The following is a 24,184-nucleotide window of genomic DNA, read 5'->3' on the forward strand; positions in this document are numbered from 1 at the left end:
TTAGCTGACCATGGTAGATTGGTTTGATTTATCTGGGAAGAGTGTCTTCAACAGTCATTCATTTAAAAATGGGTTCTTTAAGGATTCTAAATGAGTTGTTCTGTTAAAACAGCAAATACCATAAGGTTTTTATCCTTCTGTGGTCAGAGGCTTCCCTGGCCAGCTGTCCCGTAAAATGCTTTTTACAGCCACAATAGGCAGAGCTGAGAGAGATGGCAGCAGATAGATTTGTACTAATCCATTTCTTCTGGAGTGGTTTTTGTCTGTGGGGTCATCTTCCTCTAACTGATGTGTTATTATTTTACTGCTGTCTTGTTAATTGCCCCATCAATGACTATATAACTTTTGGACATATTGTTTATGGACTTTTTAAAGTAAGTATAACTTCCTCAGTCTACTCTACTATTTCTCTCCCTCTGGTTCAGATCTGGAAGGTGCTGGCTAGTTACTATCCTATTTTCATGTCGTCAATTTAAGAATGTTATTCCCAGGTACTTCATCAGTTCCAGGAATAGGAGGGCTTGGGAGTACTTTTCAGTTTTAATTGAAAGGCTTTTTTTTTTGCCCTCTTTTTTTGGTTTCATATCTTTTTTGTTCTTTTACTCTTGAGAGAAATACCCAAATTGAGAGGGAAAAGCAAGCCAAGCAAGTCAGTACTGTTGTCACAGTAACAAAGATGGAATTGTGACTAGAGCAAAATCTAAAAACTCCATGTGGAATTTGCTACATGAAAAATCTTTGGAACAGTCAACAGAAGAAAAAGATTTTAGACATTTCTAGGTTAAGCCCAAGCATAGCTTAAACTGTACCTTTATTTCCAACTTTGGTGCCATAACTCTTTACTGCTCAATGAGAGCAGCTTTAGTTTTCTGTTACTGGGGTTGGCAAGCTTGTTTTTGTAAAGAGACAGGTGGTAGATATTTCAGGGTTTGCAGACTACATAGTTTGTATGGTAACTATTCAACTCCATTTAGTGGTACTACTGTGTTCCAATAAAACTTTATTAACAATAGCAGTGCTTCATCTGTTCAGCAGTTCTCCTCATTGCATTTCCTGACCCATGTAGGTGAAAGAAGAGTCAGGGAAGTTCATTTACCTTTCAGAGTTAAAAAAAAAAGTAATAATGCTTACAAGCCTGTTATTAAAATATATAAATGTTTAAAATCAGCATTTAGTTTTAGGACAAATATATACCATGGACCAGTAGTTTTTTTACTGTGTTTTATGGAGGAATGAGCCTTTTTTAAATTATTATTTATTATAAAGGTGATAAACAGAGGGTTTAGTTACATGAGGTAATGAATACATTTCTTTTGAACACTGTTATCCCCTCCCCCATTTTTTCCCACTTTCCCCTCCCCACTCCACTCCCCCCAAGTTGTAAAGTTCATTTCTAACTTAGTGTCTAGTGAATATCATTGTTGTACTAGTTCATCCTTTGTTCTGCTGTTTCTGTGATTCCCTTTCCCTTCCACAGATCAGATAAACTTATATACAAGACAAAGAGTACAGAAAACTAAAACAAAAAATAGAAATAACTGCAAACAGAATATAATAAGAACCTCTTGTTTCTAATTCTTGGAGTTCATTTTTATATGCTCCGTTATATATGGTCCTATGCACTTAGCCATTGGGCTATTGTGATCTCCTGCTAAGAATATCATAGACAAATTCTAATGATTACAAATGAGGGAAATATGTGACCTACATTTCTTTGGGCCTGGTTTGCTTAATAAAATTTTTTCCAGGTCTTTCCATTTCCTAATGAATGGGGCAATGTCATTCTTTCTGATGGAAGCATAGAAATCTATTGTGTATATATACCACATTTTCTTGACCCATTCATCTATGGAGGGGCATCTGGGCTAGCTCTACATCTTAGCTATGGTAAATAATACTGCAGTGAACATGGTTGTGCTGGTTGCTTTAGTATGGGCTCATTTGCAGTCAATTGGATAAATGCCCAGGAGTGGGATTGCCGGGTCATAGCAGAGCTCTATGTTTAGTGTTTTGAAGAACCTCTATAGTGTTTTCTAGAGTGATTGAACAAGTGGGAATGAGCCTTGTGGGCTGGCTACCACAAGGAGGAACAAGAAATCTGAATTCAGAAGTGAGTTCTTTTTGTTGTTGTTGTTGATCTTAGTTTAATTTTTTTATTGTTTTGTTGGTTCTAGTAGTGATAAAGTTTGAAACTATGGCTTTACATGTTGTAGGCAAGTGCTCTAGCGCTGAGCTATCTTCATCCCCTAATTCTACTTTTACCTATTTTAGTTACTGAGTATCTTCAAGATATTTGCTTTAAAGAAAAAAAAGCTCTCTGCTCCTTTTTAAAGTACTGGTTTCCATTTTCTCAATTAGCATGTTACCATTTTATTATGGGTGTTCTAGAAAAAGTACCAATGGATTTATTACATGTAACTTTGTACTTAATATTTTTAAAAAAGGAAAAAAATAATAAAAATCTATTTTCCTTTCTTCTCCTACTATCCATCCCACCCGCTTAGAAGAGGCCCTGGATGCAAAGTCAGCGATAGGATGAGGCTCCTGTGCCCATCTACTGCCACTGTGGCTTGTGACACCACTTTCTTGGGACATACTCTACTAGAGGACAGACACAGAGCCTGTAGAGCCCTCTAAGGTCCATGTGGTCTGATGAGATAACTAGAAGCCTCACCACTTTCTTTTTCCCATCTATGCTCACCTTCCCTTGGACTGCTAGGGGTCTCATCTCTCAAATGCTCAGGCTGTGCTAACTGCACACTGTTCTAGCACTAGCTCCTTGAAGGTAGTCTCTAAAATGCTTCCTAGCCTTGTTACATAAACAGTGATAGTTGGAACACTCATGTGTGACTCAAACAGGTTGCTTTAGTCAGGCCTTGTTGTACCCTTGAGCACAAAATTTTAACACTGGCTTTTGGGGATTCAGTGGTAGGCAGGAGGATCCCAAGAAGTTTGAGGCCTCATCTGCTTGACAGCTTGTGAAAGTACCTCCCTACTCACTTCTGTCTGTACATGAATCAGGACAGTGGTTTGAGGGGGTGGGTGTACACCACCTTTGTGTACATTGGGCACCCAGGCTATGCTCTCAGCCTGTCCATTTGGATCCTATCAGCCAACACAGGAAGAAAGTAAAAGGGTGGGATAAATGTTTGTTCTTCTGGATGAGGAAGGGTGAGCTAGCAGAACAAAAGTGACAGAGTGTGGTATTCTAATGAAGCCTCATGCTGTGCTTGAGCTGACAGAGCCTTTGATAGGAGTGATTTATTCATCTCAGCCTCCTTCACTTACATCTTTGGCCTCACAGTACTATCAACAGAGAGCCTGATTTCTGTGTGGGAGTTTTCCCTAGTAGCTCGCCTAGAATACATTTTGAAGGATTACGTACATGGCCTGGAGACTGGCCCCCGTGCTCAGTACATGTGGTGAATATTCATGCTGGCACCTGGATGGGTTATTTCTAAAAAGGCAGCTCTTCTAGAATACTTCCAGAGAGGGAGAGAGTGTTTTTCTCTTGTCTGAGGATCCTTCAGCCAAACAAATGTGGGAGTCGGGGAAGGTACCCCACAATTCCAGCAAATATGCATGAGATCCGAACTGCATTCTCTTATTTTCAGCAACAGCAGAAGGGAAGAATACTAGCCCTCCTCTTTTCCTTAGACCTGTGCTCTGGGAAGAACAATGTGGGTGATTCTAAGGGGTAGGAATTAGGACTGGTGTTCATTTAGCCTTTGGTCCTTTAACCCACACCAGTTTGGTTTAATTATGACTGTTTAGCAGTTAGGAAAGTTAGAGTTATTAATGTTCAGTTGAAAATGTTTGAATTAAAACTTGTGATCCCAGCTTTGAAGACCTGGATCAAGAAAACTGTACTGAGTGGCCAGTGATCAAAAGAATTCCATTGAAAACCTTAATTAGACACTTTTTCCTCCAGCTGTTGCAAAAAAAAAAATACATAAAATGTTGCTTATTTTCTAGCTTCTTGCCATGCTTCAAAAGATTTATTGCACAGTGACATATTAAATTGATTCATTATCTTTTGTTTGTAAGAATGGATAAGATTTTGGCCTATATATACTGGTGAAGATGTTGCTATCATTATTCCCATTAATGTCTTTATTTTACTGGTATGTCATATATCACAGGAATAATTAAGATTTATCAGATACCTCAGCCTTCAGACAGAATAATCTACTTACTATAAGTGTTCAAGTTGTATAACACTTACAACATAGCATTTTATTTTTGTGTTTTAGAGAATGGTAGTCTTTCTGTGAAAGTCCTCATAAAAGATCTCAGGAAGGACATTAATCAGAAAAGGGAGCATGAGGGGGCTGGGAAGGTGGCTCAGTGGTAGAGCGCTTGCCTTGCATGCCTGAGGCCCTGGGTTCAATTCCTCAGCACCACATAAGCAAAAAGAAAAAAGTTGGAAGTGGCGCTGTGGCTCAAGTCGTAGAGCGCTAGCCTTGAGCTGAAGACCCCTCCCCCCCCAAAAAAAAAAGAAAAGAAAAGGGAGCATGATGACAGGGGTGCAGCTTAATGTTAAGAGAACTTGCTTGCAAAAGGGGACATATGGGGAGAAGTTTTAAAGACTGGCTGGCTGACTGGCTGGGTGTACAGGAGCCAGTATAGGAGAGAGAGAGGAGGAATGAGCAGCCACCAGCACGGGTGGTACCAAGGGGAGCAGGGCCCCAGGTGGGGGGAGAAGTGTTTTAAAATCACTTTAAGCAAGATCTCTGGACTTTGCAGATTGTGCCCTGTGGGGGAAAAAGAAGATGATTCACAGCTAGAGCAAAGGTTGAAACCCCGATCTGATTCAAGTGCAGAGGTCAGGCCGATAAAAGAGAGGAGATGATGTGGGAAAATGTACTAGCTATGTTAAGAGAGACCAGAAAAGAGATTTGGTAAGAACAAAAATAGGAGATGTGATTGAACAGGAAGAGATTTTCCTTATAGTTTGTCCCTCCTGGAATGTTCTCTTGCTTGTAATAGTAAAGAGTATTCCCACCTTGCTTTCCCTTCCATTCTCTTTATCACCTGGTTGAGAGAACACAAAGATTTGCCTATTGCTAAATTGTGAGGCATCCCACAGACACATAGTCCTATGAAAACTTGACCCAAGGGAGTAGGGCGGGGGCCATGGAGCTGCTTGAACTTCTTTTTTGGCTCCTTTTTGTGGTGGTTGGTAATCTGTGAGCATGTGGGCACATACCAGCATGTGTCCAGAGGCAGAACAGAAGAATAAGAGATGAAATAACAGAGAATTTATATTTTTCAAAAATTATCTCCTGTCATTTCATAAGTGCTGTGAGGGGTAGGGAGGAGGATTGGCTGGCAGGAGGTTATTTTCTGATTGAAACTTAATGTAGTCTGTAGGGTGTTAAAGCTGTTGTACCTAGATGAATCACCTGGCTTTTGTGAGAAATTACCTGTAATTCCTTTCCCCTTCCATCATCCTCTCCTGCCCTGCTCCTCACATCTCCTACAGTTCCTTAGTGGAGCGTATGCTCTCAAAGGCATTGTGCTGGTGGCATGGAAGCTACCAGACCATCCACCATGCTGCACATTAGATCCTGAATGGCCTTGGTCTTAAATTGTGATGGAGAGGTGCTTGGATGTTTGTTTATTTTTTTGGTCTCAGAAGACAAAACAATGTCCTTTTTATTTTAAAAACTCTGGTGAAATATGATTGGATGTTTTTACCTGAGGAGCCTGGAGCTATGTGACATTACTTCTCTGGCTGTTAAATGGGTCTTTTTATTCCATGGCAGTCATATATGTTAAGACCAAGGAAGTAAAATCCCTATCACTTAGCTTAAAGTGAGTCCTGAGCTCATTCTTGAGCCTATCTCGTCTCATCTTCCTAATAATTTATTAGAATTGAGGATGAGGGACAGAAAAGTTCACACAAATGCTTATTACCATCAGCTTTTAGAAGACACTAATTCTGGCCTTTTTTTTAGTCCCGTTGCCTAATAACCTCAGCAGCAAATGAAGCTGATGGGATATGGACTCTGAAGCCCAGCGCTGTTATCTGGCTCTCACTTACCCTTTTCTGATCCTGCTGGTGAGCCAAATCGGGCCTATCCCACTGACTGTGTGCACATCACAGTGAGGAGGCTGTTGCGATCAAGGCAGATGGCCTTGGTGGAGGGAGAGATCTGTAAAAGCTATATCCCTGCTTAATGTGCCCCTGCCCAAAAGGTCTGGAACATAATGAGCCTTTACCTTTGAAAAATATCACAGAACCATTTGATACATTTCTGATATTTTTTATACCAACAGCTGGCTTAAGGAAGGTCTCTATGGGAAATAGCCACCTTCAAAAATACAAGGAAAGTGTTTTTCTTCCCAAGGGCTGTTTGGGCTGGGCAAAAATTTCTCATCTATCCACACTGAAAACAAAGAATGAAAGAATTTTCTTCAGATTGATTGTGTAGTTTGAAATCTAGATCTTAAGCTAGGCCAAACTTGTTAAAAGTTTGACAAGTGATTAAGTAATCTGTGAAAGATGGCTTGGGCAGTGTTTACCGCATGTAAGAAAATTAACCATGGCACTTAGAAAAATAGATTTGCATTGAAAGCAGGAAATGTGCTGATTATAAATTGTTTTTTTTCCCTGAATGTGATAATGTATGCAAAAACATTTTGAAATGGGTGAGGTCTGTGTGAATGTAGGTGGGACTGTTTCGTTGTTCACCACACATTCCACACTCCGAATGGACTCAGTGTTGCAGCTGTTAGCTGTGCTGTTGGGTGGAACAGAGTTCACTTTTTACGTTATCACCTGAACCTTGAAATTAAAACTTAATCCTCCTAAGGTGTGAAAATATAGCCTCAACTAGTTATTCAAACTTCATTGCTTTGTATTATCTCAAAGATTTGGAATGCTTACTTTGATTCAGCTATCCACAGTTATTTCCTGAAGGCTTGGTCTCTCTACATGGATTTATAATTTACCTGGATGATATATCAGATGTAAGAGTTGACTCAATTTGTGCTCCTTTCTTTTATTCTGTCTTTTCCCCTAAAATAAAGTGAGGTGGCAAGATACACATGGTGGAACTTGAGTGTATTTTTCACTTCACTTTATTTCATCCTGGGCCTTCCAGTGCTTGAACACAGACACCACACAGGTCAGATATCACAAGCTTGCTTTTGCCCTGCCTAGTGTCATTGTTCTAATTGTCTTAGAAAAGTCACCTACATTTGCTGTATTTTTGATCTGTATTTTTGAAGGGTTGGTTCCCTAGTCCATAGTATTCTTGGGAAGTAGAACTATTAAGAGGGAAGGCTACTGGAAGGAAGTTGTCACTAGGCATATGCCCTTGGAGGTGATATTATGGCCCCAGCCACTTCCTGGTTCTCTCTTTACTGCTTCCTGGCTGCCACGAGGTGAGCAGCTTCCTCTACTCATGCTGTGTTTCCACAGGCCCAGAAGCAATGGGCCGGCCAACCATAGCCTGGAACCTCTAAGACTATCAGCCAATATAAACTGCCACTTTTTTTTTTTTGTGGTCAGTCATGGGGCTTGAACCTAGGACCTGGGTGCTGTCCCTGAGCTCTTTTGCTCAAGGCTAGCTCTCTACCTTTTGAGCCACAGCACCACTTCTGGTTTTCTAGTGGTTAATTGGAGATTCCTGCCCAGGATGGCTTCGAACCATGATCCTTAGATCCTGAATAGCTAGAATTTCAGGTATTAGCCATCAGTGCCTGCCAACCTCCCCTCTTTTTAAATTGATTATGTTAGATGTTTTGTCACAGTGGCCAAAAGTTGACTACCACAACATCCCAACTTGGAGAGATTAAAACAAGTGTTAGATAGTACATGGACTTTTGGATATCCTCTGACTAACTTTATTTCCCAAGAACATACTCCATCTAGTAAGCAGCCTATGTTTCCCTTCTCCTGATGTTATATGAAGTGGGAAATCCCCTTTTCCCTACAAGTTGTGGCATACTTAGAAGTAAGGCCCTGGGGTGATAGCTCCTCAGAGTACTCATGTCTGAAATCTGCAGGACAGCCACCTAGTCTCCAGCACACATTTTTGATAAAGTCTTGCTCCTTGGCTCTGATCTCCTGCTGAGAATCTCATTCTGGACTTGCATTTCTCCAGCAGCCCTTCTCAGCTGGAACTTGCTCCTTATCTGAAGAGGAAACTAAATAATTGAACCCTGTGACAGCCAGCAGTAAGAAATAGCTCTCCTCTTTGGGAAAAATCCCAGTTTCTCACCAACAGAGTTGGTTCTCTGAAGCTATATAAAGTCCCCTGGCAGTGGTTACATGGTTCCTTCTGCCTGTTGTAGACATTAGAGATTAGAATGGAACTCCTAACATGTCTTCTTCCAGTTTCTTATTCAGAAGAATGAGAAATAGACTATTCTGAATGAAGTTTACACCCTAGCTTCCCTGAACAATCACAGCTTCTTACCTTTGGCCCTCACTGACATGTCTCTTGCCTCTGTTCTTCTGTATCAACCCCCAACCACAGCTCCTATTCTGAAATTAGTCTGCCTCCTAGGCATGGAAGTGGTCAGTGCTCTTCTTGGCCCTCATTCCTTGACTCTACACTGTGTCCTTCTGCTACCCAGTAACCCTGCCAGTGGGTTATAAACTGTACCGACTGTTCCATTTTCACAAAGCCCTTGTCCTGCAGCTCAACCATTTTCACTGAGCTTTTCCCAAAGCTTGTTTTGCCTTTCCACCCACACTGCAGTCCTGCTGATCTCCCCCTGTGTGAAGAAACTCCTTTCCTACTTGAATGAAAAACCGCCATCGTTTTATGCCTACCGTTCCTGTTCTTCACCTGCTTTTCTCTAGAGATCCAGGTGTCATTGCTTTGTCCATTGCCGTAACGACTATTCTGTTGAATATCTTTCCTGTCCAAAGCACTCTGCTGGGAGCTTAGTTTAGGCCCCTTCTCTTCGGTTCCAAGTGTCAGAAACTAAATAAAGATGGCTCATGTCTTTAATGGTGATAATAGTATTCTCACAAATACTCGGGCAGAAACTCTGATGTCCATCACAGGGACTAAACCCGGATACGGGAATCTGTCAGGGGCCTGGGAAGCCCCTTGCCCCAGGATGCACTGCTTGTCTTTTCTACTTAATTCGCTTGACTTCTTTGCCTCCTTGCACCTACGATGAAAGAGGGCCATCCCAGAATGCCTGCATCCTCATTATCTCATTTAAGTGAACAGGCCAATTAAAACAGAATCTTACTTAATTCTCAATGTTTGAGAAAGGAGATCTGATTAGCCCAGCATGAGTCCTAGGATGCAGTCAGGTCTACAGGACAAACTAGACTCAGGAACTACCCACATTTACTTTGAAGTACGGCTGAAATCAGTTCTCAAAGTGAGGAGGCACAGACTTACCAAAAACATCTACCACTTGTCCACTAGCAGAGGATTTTAAACTGTTAGAGCCACAGGATCCCTGGGAAAACATGGAATCTAGACTTTTTTACAGGGGGAAAATTTAAAGCATAAGTATGCCCAGCAACTTGCCTCGTGGTACTTAGTACTGAGTGCTCAGGAATTTTTTTTTTTTTTTTTTGTCGGTCATGGGGCTTGAACTCTGGGCCTGGACGCTGTCCCTCAGCTCTTCAGCTCAAGGCGAGCGCTCTACCACTTGAGCTACAGCACCACTTCCGGTTTTCTGGTGGTTTATTGGAGATAGGAGTCTCACAGTCTTTCCTGCCCGGGCTGGCTTTGAACCACGATCCTCAGATCTCAGCCTCCTGAGTAGCTAGGATTACAGGCGTGAGCCACCAGCGCCCGGCTTGCTCAGGAATTTTTGTATCGTTGTTTCTAGAGTTCTTTAGCAAAGAACCATCTGTATAAAATTTTGAGGTTATGAGTATCTTTGACTTTGAACCATTAGAAATGGATTTGATAAGTTAACACAGCATTAACTGATAGCCTCATAGTTGATCTTTAGTTAAGAAAACTCTCAACAACAGCCTTCCAGGGGAGTCTGCACAATTAAAGGGCAATTAGAAACATGCAGCAGGGCCTTGTTCCTAGCCCAAAAGCCACCGGTTCAGAGGAGAAGCTCTTGGTCTCACCAGTTAGGCCTCAGCCATTGTTTACAATCTGGCATAGGATTAATCCCTTAAGAAAGGGATGGGGGGAAAATGCCATTCAGCACAACACAGTTTGTCATCCTATGCATAATGCAGACTTTCCAATTAGAATGCTACAATTTGGAAACTTTCTGCACAGACTGATGAGAGAGCAATTATTTTAAGAAGGGAAAACTCAGTCCATTGGGTTTGCCTCAAGTCACTTCTGACAAGAGTTTTGAAATCATATTCGCTATTGAATTTTGTATCAAAACACCAGCAAGGAGAGCAATTAGTTGCTGTAAACTGAACCCCTGGTAATCAATGGTATGCAGCCAGCCAGAGCATTTATGGAAGATGTAAGCAGAATCCCATCTGCTAATCAATTTTAGAAAACCCAGCACCTCATTGCTTTTAGGGAAACACCATAGGAAGAATAGGAAGAATGGAGAAGACACCATTTAATTTTACTAGGTTCATGCAGCGCTCATTAGACAGAAGGGTTTGTGGTAACAACTAAACAGACCTGATAATGCATCAACAGATCTTGGCCAGTGACTTCTTGTATTCAACTTCTATTGAAAATGGCTTCTGGGAATTGATTGGAGGTATGTAGCTGGTTTTCTTTTGTGGGGTGGGAGAGTAAAGAAATTCATCTCGCTAAGGTCATAGAGTGTCTGTCCTGGGCAAGCACACTGTGAAAACATTCCCAGTCAGATTACAAGTCAGGACCTCTTTGCTTCTTCAAGCATGGAGACAGCAGGTGTGAGAACCCAGTTCCACCCCATGCAGGAGAAGGGACTGAACCAGTGTTTTCTTCAGTGAACTTGCTTTTTCAATTGAATCAAGAAAAGGATTTTCATTCCTGGTGAACCTAATTCAAGCAAATATCCATCCTGACCCATGAATTAGAATCCCTCTTACAAACTCTACAATGTAGGAGTCTCATGCCTGGTTTGATAACCTGCAATCCATCAGTGTCCCTTCTACTCAAGAGTCACCATGACCCCATGTCCCCAGCCCCCAAGGATTCTTAATGGAGAAATAGAGAGACATCTCAACCAGCATGTACAGTTGGCTGCTGTTCAGAGAAAAAGAATTTAGACCAGGAGAAATTATTGAGGTAAAGATCGATAGACGAGCCTAATAAAAATTAATATCTTCAGCATGTGAACTATGATAGGCAGTAGATTAATATCCTTTAGAGGTAGAGGGCATTTGAAGTCATTAACAAAAGGATACATATAAATAGAAAATGTGTAAAATGTTCAAGTTCAAAGACAAAACACTGCAAATTAAATGAAATATATTTGTGGCAGTATTTTTTTTTTAACAATTGACAACATTAGTGACGATGGTAATAGTGTGTCACTTGTTACAGATCTTTGTAGTACAGGGAGAAGTATATTGTAGTGCATACTGAAGCTTCAAATTGCTATTATCTCTGCTCCTGGAATTTTACTTGTAGAAACTTTCAAAGGCAATAATAATAGATATTATTAAAAATGTTCACACCAAAGCCACACCACGTGCCAGTGGCTCAAGCCTGAAATGCTAGCTACTCCAGAGGTTGAGATTTGAGGATCACAGTTCAAAGCCAGCCAGGGCAGGAAGTCCTTGAGATTCTTATCTCTAATAGGCCAGAAGTACAGCTGTGGCCCAAGTGGTAGAGCACTGGTCCTGAGGGAAAAAAAGCTCTGGGACAGCTTGTAGGCCCTGAGTTCAAGCCCCAGGACTACCGTGCACACACACACAACAAAGTTCACAACAGAGTTTTTATTACAGTGGAATCTTATTAGCTACCTAAGTGTTTAACAGGAGATAAATAAATTATGACACATCTATAAGTGACATATTATGAAATTAGCACATAGGACATAAATATATAGGTGAGTATTTGGTACTACAAAAAAGTTCACAGTAAATCATTAAACAAAAGCAATGTGCAAATACTATGTATTATATATATGTTTTTACATTACTTACATGACATATAGATGATCTTTATTTTAAAATAATAAAATTTTCCTTAAGACAAATTGGAGCCAGGTACCAGTGGCTCACTCCTGTAGTTGTAGCTACACAGGAAGCTGAGATCCAGAGGTTTGCAATTCGAGGTCAGCCTAGGCAGAAAGATCTCTAAGACTCTGTCTTCAAAATAACCAGCAAAAATACAGGTTGGAGGCATGGCTCAAGTGATAGAGCACCTGTAAAGCAAGCAAGCTGAGCATAAGTACTAAGCCCTGAGTTTAAATCCCCATTTCTTCCTTCCCCCAAAAAGAATGCTAGTTGCAGGACAATAAGTGGGGCTGGAAATTGTTAAGTGAAATAAACTACTCTGACAAAGACAGATATAACATGTTTTCTAGACATTAAAAACAAATGACATGAGTTTAAAATGGAGGGACTAATTGGGAAATGGTGAAAAGAGAAACAGGGAAAGGGATGAATATAATCAAAGAACATCATGTGCATATATGAAAAGAAAATAATGATACTAAAATTTTTTTAAAGAAGGGGTGAAATGAATAATGGAGTGAGTTTGATCCAAGTACATTACATGCATGTATAGAAATATCACAGGGGCTGGGAAGGTGGCTCATTGGTAGAGCGCTTGCTTTGCATGCCTGAGGCCCTGGGTTCAATTCCTCAGTACCACATAAGCCAAAAGGAAAAAGCCAGAAGTGGCACTGTGGCTCAAGTGATAGAGCGCTAGCCTTGAGCTGAAGAGCTCAGGATCAGTGCCCAGACCCAGAGTTCAGGCCCCATGACCGGACCCTCCCCCCCCCCCCCAAAAAAAAAGAAATATCACAGAGAAATTCTTTTTACAGGTAATATATACTAGTAAAGACAGAACAGGCAAACGGATGAACTTTATAGCCTATGCTACTTACAGGACATGTGTGCAGAACTTCAAAGATTCTTCCAAAATCACTTTCACTCCGAGAATCTCTACTGAAGGATAATTGTCTGTCCTCTTTAGCTTCTGTGTTTCCCATGTCCTCAAGGCAGCCTTTTTCCATGAAATATTTTGAGATCCAGTTGGGTAGTTTCCCAAAAGGGATGGATTGTTTTCATTTAGATACTGTGTAGAGATACTCACTCCTTATCTGGAGAAACAGGGATGGTGACAAACGTGGTCTTCAGAAATAACCCCGAATCCCAATAGGGATTCAGCCTCTGCACTGTCTTCCAACACAGCTATCATGTGAAGAGAATGATTACTAATTAGAAGTCTTTTCCTAATTTTAGTAGCACACGTACATTGCTGATACCAGGCACAATTACTACTGCAAACAAAGAACTAAGGGGAAAAGGACACAAAGCAGTCCTAATCTTCAACAGTAGCTTTATAGGTAACATTAAGCTGAACTTGTGCAAAGGATTTTTATTGACTATAATTGCAAGATTAATGGAAAATAATACAAGTGGTTTTACAGGTTGAAAATGTGACCCAGGCATATAAACTGGAAATGGAGGAGACATTTGGCAGTGGGATTATAGAAGTGGGCTTTGGGTCAGGTTAGAACTTGTATCAATCCCTCATGAACTATGGCTTTAGACGGCTTAATAGTTTAAGCCTTACTTTTTTTATTTATACCTTAATGAAAATAATAGTACTTGCTAAAAGGCTACTTAGGAGTTAAGACAAATTATGTAGGGCACTTAACACAGTGTCTTAAAGGCAGTAATAAACATCAAAGAAATTTTGGCTATCATGATCATTATTATTACTGTTGTTAAAAAGGAGTGTACTGTACCTGTAATCCTAGCTACTTGAGAGGTTGAGATTAGGAAGATTGCAGCTCAAGGCCAACCTGGGCAAAAAAGTTCTTGACACCACCCCCCTTCCCAGTACAGAGCTAGATGTGACAGCACATGACTGATAACCCAGCTGCAAAAGAAAGCTGACCACAATAGGCAGAGTATGCTCAAGTGCACCTAGCAGGATGCATGACCCTATCTCAAAAAACAGCCAACAGAAAAATGTGCTGGAGGGGCTGGGAAGGTGGCTCAGTGGTACAGCGCTTGCCTTGCATGCATGAGGCCCTGGGTTCAATTCCTCAGCACCACATAAGCAAAAAGAAAAAAGCCGGAAGTGGCGCTGTGGCTCAAGTGGTAGAGCGCTAGCCTTGAGCTGAAGAGCTGAGGGACAGCGCCCAGGCCCAGAGTTCAGGCCCCATGACCGGACCCTCCCCCCCAAAAAAAAGAAAAGGAAAATGGGCTGGAGATGTGGCTCAGTGGTAAGAGTTGAAGCCTCACAGTGTGAGGCCCAGAGTTCAAACACTATTCTAAAAAAAAGGAATATATTTGCCCAGCAGACATTTACTAAGTGTGAGCTATGTGTGAGACACTGTTGCAGATATTGGGATTTGAAAAATTAAACATAATACTGCCTTCAGGGAGCTCACTATTCTACCATGGAGGAGAAGCAAATGCATGTGACAAAAATATACAGTAAGATAGTGCATGTATCTTGCATAGGAAGGACTTTAAAGGCTAAAATCATAGAAAACAGTATCCTCTGTGGAACTGCCAGAAGCAATATTGACCCTATATTGTTGCACTCAGATTCTACTTCCTTTAATTGAGGAAAAAAGACACAAATTCACAAATCTTTTATGCACAGTGTGATGAGTATTTACATGTGTCTATATCCATGTACCTACCACTCAGATTAAAATGATCACATTTTCTCTATTCTAGAAGATATTCTTATACCACTTCCAAATCAATACCTTCCCCAGAGGTAACCACTATTCTGAAGCCAGTAGATAAATTTTGTCTGCTTTGAGCTTTGTATGAGAGGAATCATACTGTTAATAACTAAATTCTTACCTGGCAGAAAAAGAAGATAATAATAGAAAAGATAATAAATTCCTAAATACTAAAGTTTTTACTAGCTGGCCACCCATAATCCTAGCTACTCAAGAGATAGAGATTAGGAGAAAAAACAGTTCAAGGCAAGCCTGAAAAGTGATGCTTGATTATCATTCCAGGCTAGCCTCAAGCAAAACAGTCTGTAAAACCAGCCAGGTGCCAGAGGCTCAAGCCTGTAATCCTAGCTACTCAAGATGCTGAGATAAAGATCACACTTCAGAGTCAGCTAGGGCCTGAGAGTATCTATCTCTAGTTAACCACTAAAAATGGCTGAAGTGGAACTGTAGCTCGAGTGGTAGAGTACCCTTGAGCAGAAAAGCTCAAGGACAGTTCCCAATCTCTGAGTTCAAGCCCCAGGATCAGCACAGGAAAAAACAAAACAAAACAAAAAAACAGTTTCTGAAACCCCATCTCAACAGGAGAAAGTTGGGCATGATGGTATGTACCTGCTATCTCAACTGCAGCAGGAAGTGCAAATAGGAGGATCACAGTCCAAACTGATCTTGGCAAAAAGCAAAACCCTATCTCAAAAACAACTAGAGCAAAGAAAGGGATAGACACATGGCTTAAGCAGTAGAGCACCTGCCCTGAATTCAAAACTCAGTGCCAACATAAAAGAAAGATTTTACTAATGAGTATATTTAATGTCTGTACATTTATTTGTTCCTCTGCTTGCATCGATTCTGGATCGGTGTATTCCTCCAATTTTAAAACTTTCCTTTCAAAAAGTTTTGTCTGCAGCAAGCACTTTCTTGTCATTATTCCCTAAAAAATACAACTATTACATAGCATTGTCTTTCTGTTAAAGAATATGGCAGGCCAGATACAGTGGTACACATCCTAGCACTTAGGAGACTGAGACAAGATGATTGAGTTCCCACTGGTGTAGACTACATAGGATGATCCCATCTCAAAGCAGAGGGAAAGATTGCACAAGCCTTAAGGTACACCTAAGGATGTGTGTGAGTTGTCTACCATGCCATTTTATATACAGCACATGTGCATCTACATACCTTGGGTGGGATGGTAGTCCTAGGACCAGTCACCCATAGATGCTATCTCCAAATCAAGTAATCTTACTGAAGTTATGCAGAAACACTGATGAAAATGAGAAGAAACAATGTGATAAATAAAGGTCACAAAAGCATGCTTTTTTGTCACCAGTTAGAAAAATTAGAAAGCACAGACATCAGTGAGCGTGGTCTGCAAGATGTTACCCTTGGTCAGCCCTGACAACTGCAGTTGAGAGCTGGGAGAGCATACTCCCTCCTAAGGCAGTCTGAGGAACATATTGCTAGGTGATTAGTGAATAGATTCCAAAGGAGATGAGCTACAGATGGACTCCAGCTATCTCTTTTTAGGGCTGTTGGGATTCACCTTTCTCCATTTCTAGAATTGGGGTGGGGGGGAGGGAAAAGAGGTGGAGGTTGGAGTTATTGGATAAAGTAGACACTAAATTCCTCCTGTGCTAGTAGCCTTGTGACAGTCTAGTCTTCTCTTTCTTCAGGTTATTGCTTTGGGACTGTGATGACCGAAGCTACAGCTACTATGTTGAGGTTTCTACCAACCAGCAGCAGTGGACCATGGTGGCTGACAGAACAAAAGTCTCTTGCAAGTAAGTTGTGCCCTTTCTGGATTTTATTCTAGTCACAAAGATGGTCTTTCCCTATGGCTTCAGATGTTCCAGAGAAGATTCATGGAACCACCAAATTATATTCTTATTTACAAGTTAAAAACATATTCCAACGATCCTTTATTTTACTATCAAGTACTTTCATAAAAAGCTTACTTGAGGGCTGGGAATGTAGCTTAGTGGTAGAGTGCTTGCCTAGCATGCATGAAGCCCTAGGTTCGATTCTTCAGTACCACACAAACAGAAAAAGCTGGAAGTAGTGCTATAGCTCAAGTGGTAGAGTGCTAGTCTTGAGCAAAAAGAAGCTCAGGGACAGTGCCCAAGCCCTGAGTTCAAGTCCCAGGACTGGCAAAAAAAAATTACTTGATATGACTAAACAAGCTTTATTTTATGACTTGAAAATGACTTTACATATAAATATAAATATAAATAAGGAAAAAGACAGATACTTTCTTTAGGAAGTCCAGTCTCAGTCCCTCCCTGTATCCCATACTATTTCTTTAGGATTGTTTTCTGCCGTAGAGAGTTTTGCTTGAGTGATCATTATTTCAGTACCTTTATTCTTGGGCTCCATCTTACTTTCCACCCTCATCATTCTCAGGGCTAGCTAAAAATTTATCTCAGTGTTTAACTATACTGCCACCTAAACTAAAAAAAGCCTATGTATTAGGTTCTTCATGCACAACATAGACATTTAATGCATTTGGCATGGGGGCTTTGTAAGAACTTACCTGGTTACAGCAACATCTAGGAGGAAGGATTCTGAGGCTCTGAATAACCGAGTATCACAATATATAAAAGAACTCAGGTTCTTTTTGTGTAGAACAAGATTTTGCGGGACACAAGATAGAGCCAAATGGCTGAAATTTCTTTATCCTTTTACCACTGAGTTATGATTCTATATTTTAACCATAAAATGATCCTAAATAAAAGAACACATAACAAACCAATGACTAAGAAGGCATTTTGACATTCTGGTTATATAAACATTGTTCACAAATTATCTCCTAAATTGGTTGGGTCTTCAGTGAAGGAAATGTTCTGTGCCAGCGAATATGTCCCTGCTAGGAAGAATTGTACCATGTTCACATCAAATAGATTAGGTTTTCTTACAAATGCTTAGAATTATTCCACATATTAAATAGTGTTTTATTAGCCAGCTTTTTGTTTTCTTGAAGTTACTAATTGCTTCTTTTTCCTGTTCCAGAAGTTTCTGGTTAATTTTGAGCAGATTGCATCTTACACGTTCTCTGCAGCTGTACTCCTAAAGTTTTCTTTTTCTTTCTAATCTGGGGTAGCAGTAGTATGCATTAGATTATGTTTTCTGTAGAGTATTGACCTTGGGTCTAGGTCCTTTTTTCTTGATCCGCACCCCTAAGTACATGCTACAAGTGTAATGTTAGCTGTATTATTAAGCAACATTGATTGCTTATTATAAAAAGAATCTCTGGCCCATAAGTTATGTCTGTCATGGACAGATCTGTAAGTATTTGGTTGGAAACTATAGTTTTGGGCTTCCCTGAGTCTAATAATATACATGGCTTTTGAGCTTTTCAGCTCATCTGATAAGATTATCCTATATGTATACTAATTATTGCAAATAAGAGAAACCATGGGACCTAAATTTCTTTGGGACTAGGTTACTTCACTTAATATGATTTTTTCCATTACTTAAAGATAATAAACTATTTATTAAAACCCAAAACGTTAATTTTAAATTAAAGTAGGAAGACTATCTTCTCTCTAGAGTATTTTATTATAACCAGAGCATATGGAACTCAGACACCTATGTCTTCAATAAATGTCCACTTCAAATGAATATTACTGAGTTTATTAAAACGTTACTTTCTACTTGCTACAATTGATAGGATTTATTAAACTGAATTTCAAATCAAAGTTTTTTTAAAAGATGGAGAGAAAATGATGAAAGGGGTGACATTGATCAAGATGTTGAGTTGAAACCGCTTTGTATAACTACTTAAAGATAATAATACTTGAAGAGCACGAGGGAAGTGGTGACATTGTCCAAAAAGAAATATGCTCATTACCTCACTTACATAATTGTAACCCCTCTGTATATCACCTTTATAATAACAATTTTTAAAATGTAAAAAAGAGATAATAATGAAAAGAATCAGTTGTCTATAATTCCCAGTGGCCTTCTTTATTTCTTCCAGACTGCTCTGTCCTATTATATAGCTATCTTGCTTCTTGTCAGATATAGGTCCTCACAAACTGACTTCACTCATTTAACCATTTCTTCAGTAGGCCACCGTTGCATTGAATCACAGCTCTGCCTACAGTTAGGGACCTCATCCAGACTCTCTAGGACTGAAGCCTTAGAAAACACCTTGGCAAATGTAAATAGACAGTTATAATCTAGAACTATTATCTAGTCTTTCTAGATTTTAACTTCCAGTTTTCTCACAAATTTTCTCTTTGCCTGCCAGACTTACTTCCCAGATTCCCTTCTGAAAATATTTTCTCCAGTGCAAGAGTTCATTTTAAATCCCTGCCTGGCAGGTACAAGGCCCTAAGTTCAACAACCCCTGTAACAATAAAAATAAAATTAAAAAAAATTAAATGATGTAGTGGCTGGGCATGTGGCTCAGCTGGTAGAGTGTTTGCCTGGTATACCCAAGGTAGTAGTAGGTTTCATCTCAAGCACTAAATAAATAAATGAATTTTCAAACAGTTTGGAATAGCTTAAGAAAATACATGATATATTTTTATTTCAAAACAGAGCACAAAATTATAAAAAAAAAAGTAGCATCACAATTAGAGGGGAAAGAATGCAAGTTTAAAGGAGAACCAAAGAGAAATGTCGGGTTGTTAACAATGATTGTGTAGTTGAATTGTGAACATTTTTTCTAATTTTCTACATTTTTGATAAATTTACATGTGTTTCTTTCAAAATTCAAAAGAAGGGCATGATTTTTTTTTTGCTACAGACATAAATGTTATGTAGATGTTTGTCCTTTCCATTAATTAAGTAACATAATCTGGGAGAGTGGTGTATTTATACAATGCCAGCAATAAATCAAGAAACTTAAATAAGTGCTGTACACGGCGGTATCCCAGCCGCTCTTCAGGACCTTAATGCCACTTACCCCCAGCACGAGTTGTGCTTCCCTTTAAATGACACTTGAACCTCATTCTCTTCATGCTTCTCATGGAGGACCCTTAAAGCCTGATCTCCAGCACTTCCTCCCTTTGCCTTTCCCCAGGACTTCAAAAACTATTTCCTTTGGAGTCTGCTTTCTCCAAGAGTCTGACCTTCGGGGGCGGTTGGGGCAGACCTGTGGAGCAGTCTGATTTCAGGAGGTTTCTCCTTGTGTCCTCCCTGGGAAATACTCTGTCTCTGTGTCCTATATGACCTGGGTAGGGTCAGCCGTCTGTTTTCTGGTCTTCAGCATGGTTATATCCACATCTGAGAATTCTGTTTCCTCCCTGTGGAGTGTTCTGACACTTAGACCTGGGTAAGGGCTGTTTTCTAACCTAAGGTCTCTTTCTGTAGCTGCTATTTATTTAGGAATCTTAGAAAGACAAATCATGTTCCTTCTAAGAGCTGCTGAGGCTGAGAGTAGCAGGATGAATTAAAGGTGAAGACATACAGCTTCAGTAAACTCTTCCAAAGTGAACCAAGATTGAAAAATGGCACATTTAAACCTAGTCAATTTACTTTACCTGCAATTTTCTGCATCTTCTTTCCCATTGTTGGTGATGATGTTGAGAAAGCTATCTTCCTGCCTATTTTGTCTGTTAGCTGGACACTCAACAAAACAAAAACCTTGGGCTGGTTCCAGGGGTTGCTTCTGGCCATGTGATTTGGGGTTGTACATGAAGGCCGAGGAAGCACCATCCATGCTGCTGACAAGAAGCTTGTAGTCAGTGTCACTTGGAGCTTCTAGGAAGGGCCTGGCACTCTCTACTGTCATGTAGATCCCACATTGAAATGTCACTGTTGCTCCTGAGTTTCTGGTGTGCTAATAGCCAGGAATGCTGTCCTCAGATTTCTCATTCCTGCAGAGTTGGAGGAGTGTGTTTACTTGTTCCTTCCACAAGTGTGAGCCAATTAATGGGCCATGGTTGTGTAATTGTCATTTTAAAACTGCTCAGTGAAGATTTTGTTGTTCTTTCTTCAGACTTATTTCCATTTTTCTACACGGCATTTGACAATAATGAAAAAGCTAGCCTTGTTCTTTCCTGTACTTTTTAAAAGGGCAAACTGATGTTAATTTTGTCAAGACTTTTAAAACTTGAGCAGTAAAGAAACATGTCCCTGTAAGAAGAATAGCAGAAAAAGAAAAAGAAGAAAAATAACAAGTTAAGCATATACATACACACCCCATAGGAGGCACATCCCTATGTTAACAATAAGGTATCAGAGCTTGCCTTACAGAAGATATCACAGCTGCAATCCTAGCTACTAAAGAGATTGAGATCTGAGAATCATGGTTCAAAGCCAGCCTGGGCAGAAAAGACCCTGTGAAACTCCTTATCTCCAGTTAACCACTCAAAAACTGGAAGCAGGGTTGTGGCTCAAGTGGTAGAGCACTAGCCTTGAGTAAAAGAGCTCAGGCCCTGAGCCCTACAAGTGACAAAAGGAATGAAAGAGAGAAAGGAAGGGAGGGAGACAGGCAGAAAGGGAAGGAAAGGATCGCTTCAATTAGAATATTTTAGAGTAGAACATAACAGGAGTCAGTCATTTGTAACTGGACCTTCAGAGGGGACTTAATATTTGTATTGCAGAAATTTACCCACACATTGGAAGACATGGAAAAGGGACTTTTTTTTTTTGCTAAGTATGAGAAGTATCTAAGTTGAGTGGACCCTCAGGAAGGCTCCTCCCCTCCCACAACATAGGACAAATGAAGGAGCTGGAGGAATATGAAGCCTTCTTAGCAGCTGATGAGGAGGGAGAAACTGCAAACTCTTAACTTCTTTCTTCCTTACTTAATCTAGGAGCCACATTATTCTGTGACGGTAATAATTTTTTTTCCATGCCTCTTCTAAAAAAAAATTTCCTCAAGGAGCTCTATGTGCACACTTAAAATGTACATGGTTAGAAAAGTTTTTCTTGTACTATAGAAATAATTTTGTTTTAATGTAACATTCCCAATGGCAAAAGTAACTCAAAATCACAGTAATCCAAGTTTCATCATTCTCTCCCTCTCCACACCCCTCTGCTAACTGCCCTCACCCCCTACCATCCCCACCACCCATTCTTTCCATGACTCTAGCCACATTGGACTTTTCAGCCCTGCCTGCTTGTGTTCTGGATCAAAACTAGAATCCTTCACATGGCTCAAATGCCCTGCACAGTCTGTCCCCCCTCCTGCCTTACCAGACTCACCTCCACCCAGTCTCCCTGCTCTTCCTAAGCACCATGTGTCATGCTGTGTCATAGTAGCCTTTGTACTTGCCATGGTGGCCTTTGTCTGAAGCTTACTCCCCTTCCCCAGCCCTTTCTCTGATAAATCCCCATTATCCACTTATTTGCATGATTATCAAGGTACAATGGTCCTTCTTTCTATCCATGAGCTCCATGAGAGCAGAGATCTAGTCCCTTTTCCTCACTCTCTTTTTATCCTTTGTAGCCTAGCAAGGGCCTCACACTTGCAGCAGATGGGGACAGTGTGTACTTGCCCAAACAGTGGATGTGTAAGATTCATCCCTGTTTCCCATCATGCACACAAGCTGCTTTCATGTGCCCTGTTACTGTCCAGACATCCTATAGCTCTTCTTGTGTAGATCAGTCAGGAAATCCACACATCCGGTCCAGATGTTGTCATATAGAACAAGGATGAGTTTGTCTGGGAAAATAAGAGTTGTCCCAGATGATGTAGACTTTGCACACTATAAATGTGTCTTCCCACCTCTTCTTTATTAATCTATTACTGACTTGTCATCCTTGATTCATTTACAGCCTTACTCCAGAGATTCTCATTTAGTCTTGGCCAGAGGTTCAGGTTTCTCTGGTCTCCACATCTTTTCATGCCCCTCAAGTTAATGACTTAGATCCCCCAGTAACACTTTATCAATTGAGGTTGGTTATTGGCTTAAAGTCCATTACCTTTATTTTTAACCACTCTTAGGAGAATAAGGTTTGTTTTTTTTCTTCCTAGAGAGGCCAAGTGCTTTTAGAACTCTTTGCCAGCTGTGTGCCTTTCATTTCAAAAATTGGTTTGATTTAAAATCCCAAGTTTGTCAGGTTACTATGTTTCAATGGATTTTTCCAGATTTTCGGAGTAAAAGGTGGGAGAGAGAGAAAGAGAGAGAGAGAGAACTGACCTTAAACTCCAGTGAGATACTCAGCATTGCTCAGGATAGAGTCTGATCCCAGAGGTGGCCATTGCTGGTAAGCAGTGCAGATATGGGGCTTACCCTTAACCAGAAAACAAACTAGGCACCAAAATCTGGTTAGTAACTGATGTCACAGGCATGCATTTTAAAGATGGTCAGCATGGGCATCTTCATGATGGGAAAGCAAAGTTACATGCTGTCCAGTGAGGATGGAAAGTCATTATAGTTTGGATTATAACTTCTTGAAGTAGTCAAATTGTAGCCAGAAGTGAGCAGCCAGGCTCTGAGTTCTAATGAGCAAAGTCTGTTCTGGTAACCATGCATTGATGACCGTGAGCTTGCCTCTATCCCAGAGTGTCAAGAGGACAGGGGTATGTTCCTGTGAATTAAAGTACAGCATGCATGTAGAATGAACTCTTAGATCTGAAGGAGCTCTCTTCTTTGTCTTAGTTTCAGCCTCAGCTATCTCTTCCTTTCCTACTTTCAGTTAGTCCACCTCTGCTTTTTGTGCTAGTCCTGGGGCTTGAATCAGGGCCTGGATGCTGTCCCTGATCTTCTTTTGCTCAGGACCAGTGTTGGGTTCTACCACTTGAGCCACAGTTCTACTTCTGGCTTTTTTGGTAGTTTATTGGAGATAAAGAGTCTCACAAACTTTCTTGCCTGGACTGGCTTCAAACATGATCCTCAGATGCCAGCCTCCTAAGTAGCTAGGATTACAGATGTGAGCTGACTCTATTAGCCCCTTTTATAGCAACTTTTTCCCTCCCTCAATATCAGAAAGTTGTTAGATTGTGGTTCAAAAACAAACAGCAGAACCAAGTGCCCATTTCATGGCCTGGAAAATTGATGATTTCCTACTCAAAGGACTTGTGAACTTTAGACTTTAAAGTCACATAGAGGAACAAATCAGAAATAGACTTACCTTCCAGAGGAATGACAAAGGCCATAGATTACCAAGAAATCCACCTATATTTTTATACGTTCCTACTCTGTGATCACTACCAATTCTTCCACAGAATATTAATTTGTCTAGCCTATTAGCTGTATCATAATTCATACTTTGAAAATTAGTTTTAAGAGTATAGCCCTTAACACCAATGGTCACATCTAGATTATCTAGGAGTTCATTATCTCAGAACTACTCTCAAGCTACAGAATGTATTAGTCTTTGTTTTTCTTCTCTTTGCCTTACTATTGCCTACTTAAGAAAAATCATTACACTGATCATTAGGCCATTTATTAGACTATTTTCTTCTACCAAAAAAGACTGCATGTATGTTTTTTCTCTGTTTTAAGCCAAG

The 24,184-nt window shown here is 40.3% G+C and overlaps 1 protein-coding gene across 1 annotated transcript in view; it reads left to right on the plus strand.

Moving 5' to 3' along the window:
* Positions 1–24,184, plus strand: part of Btbd9 (BTB domain containing 9) — a 333,829-nt gene that overhangs the window by 257,765 nt on the left and 51,880 nt on the right. The window contains exon 9 of the mRNA XM_070023845.1: positions 16,452–16,559. Within this exon, the coding sequence (XP_069879946.1) occupies positions 16,452–16,559 (108 nt within the window). The remainder of the gene's footprint in view (positions 1–16,451; positions 16,560–24,184) is intronic.

The sequence above is a fragment of the Dipodomys merriami genome, unplaced genomic scaffold, assembly GCF_024711535.1.
Source record: "Dipodomys merriami isolate MVZ:Mamm:240054 unplaced genomic scaffold, mDipMer1.0.p SCAF_16, whole genome shotgun sequence".
Lineage (NCBI taxonomy): Eukaryota > Metazoa > Chordata > Mammalia > Rodentia > Heteromyidae > Dipodomys > Dipodomys merriami.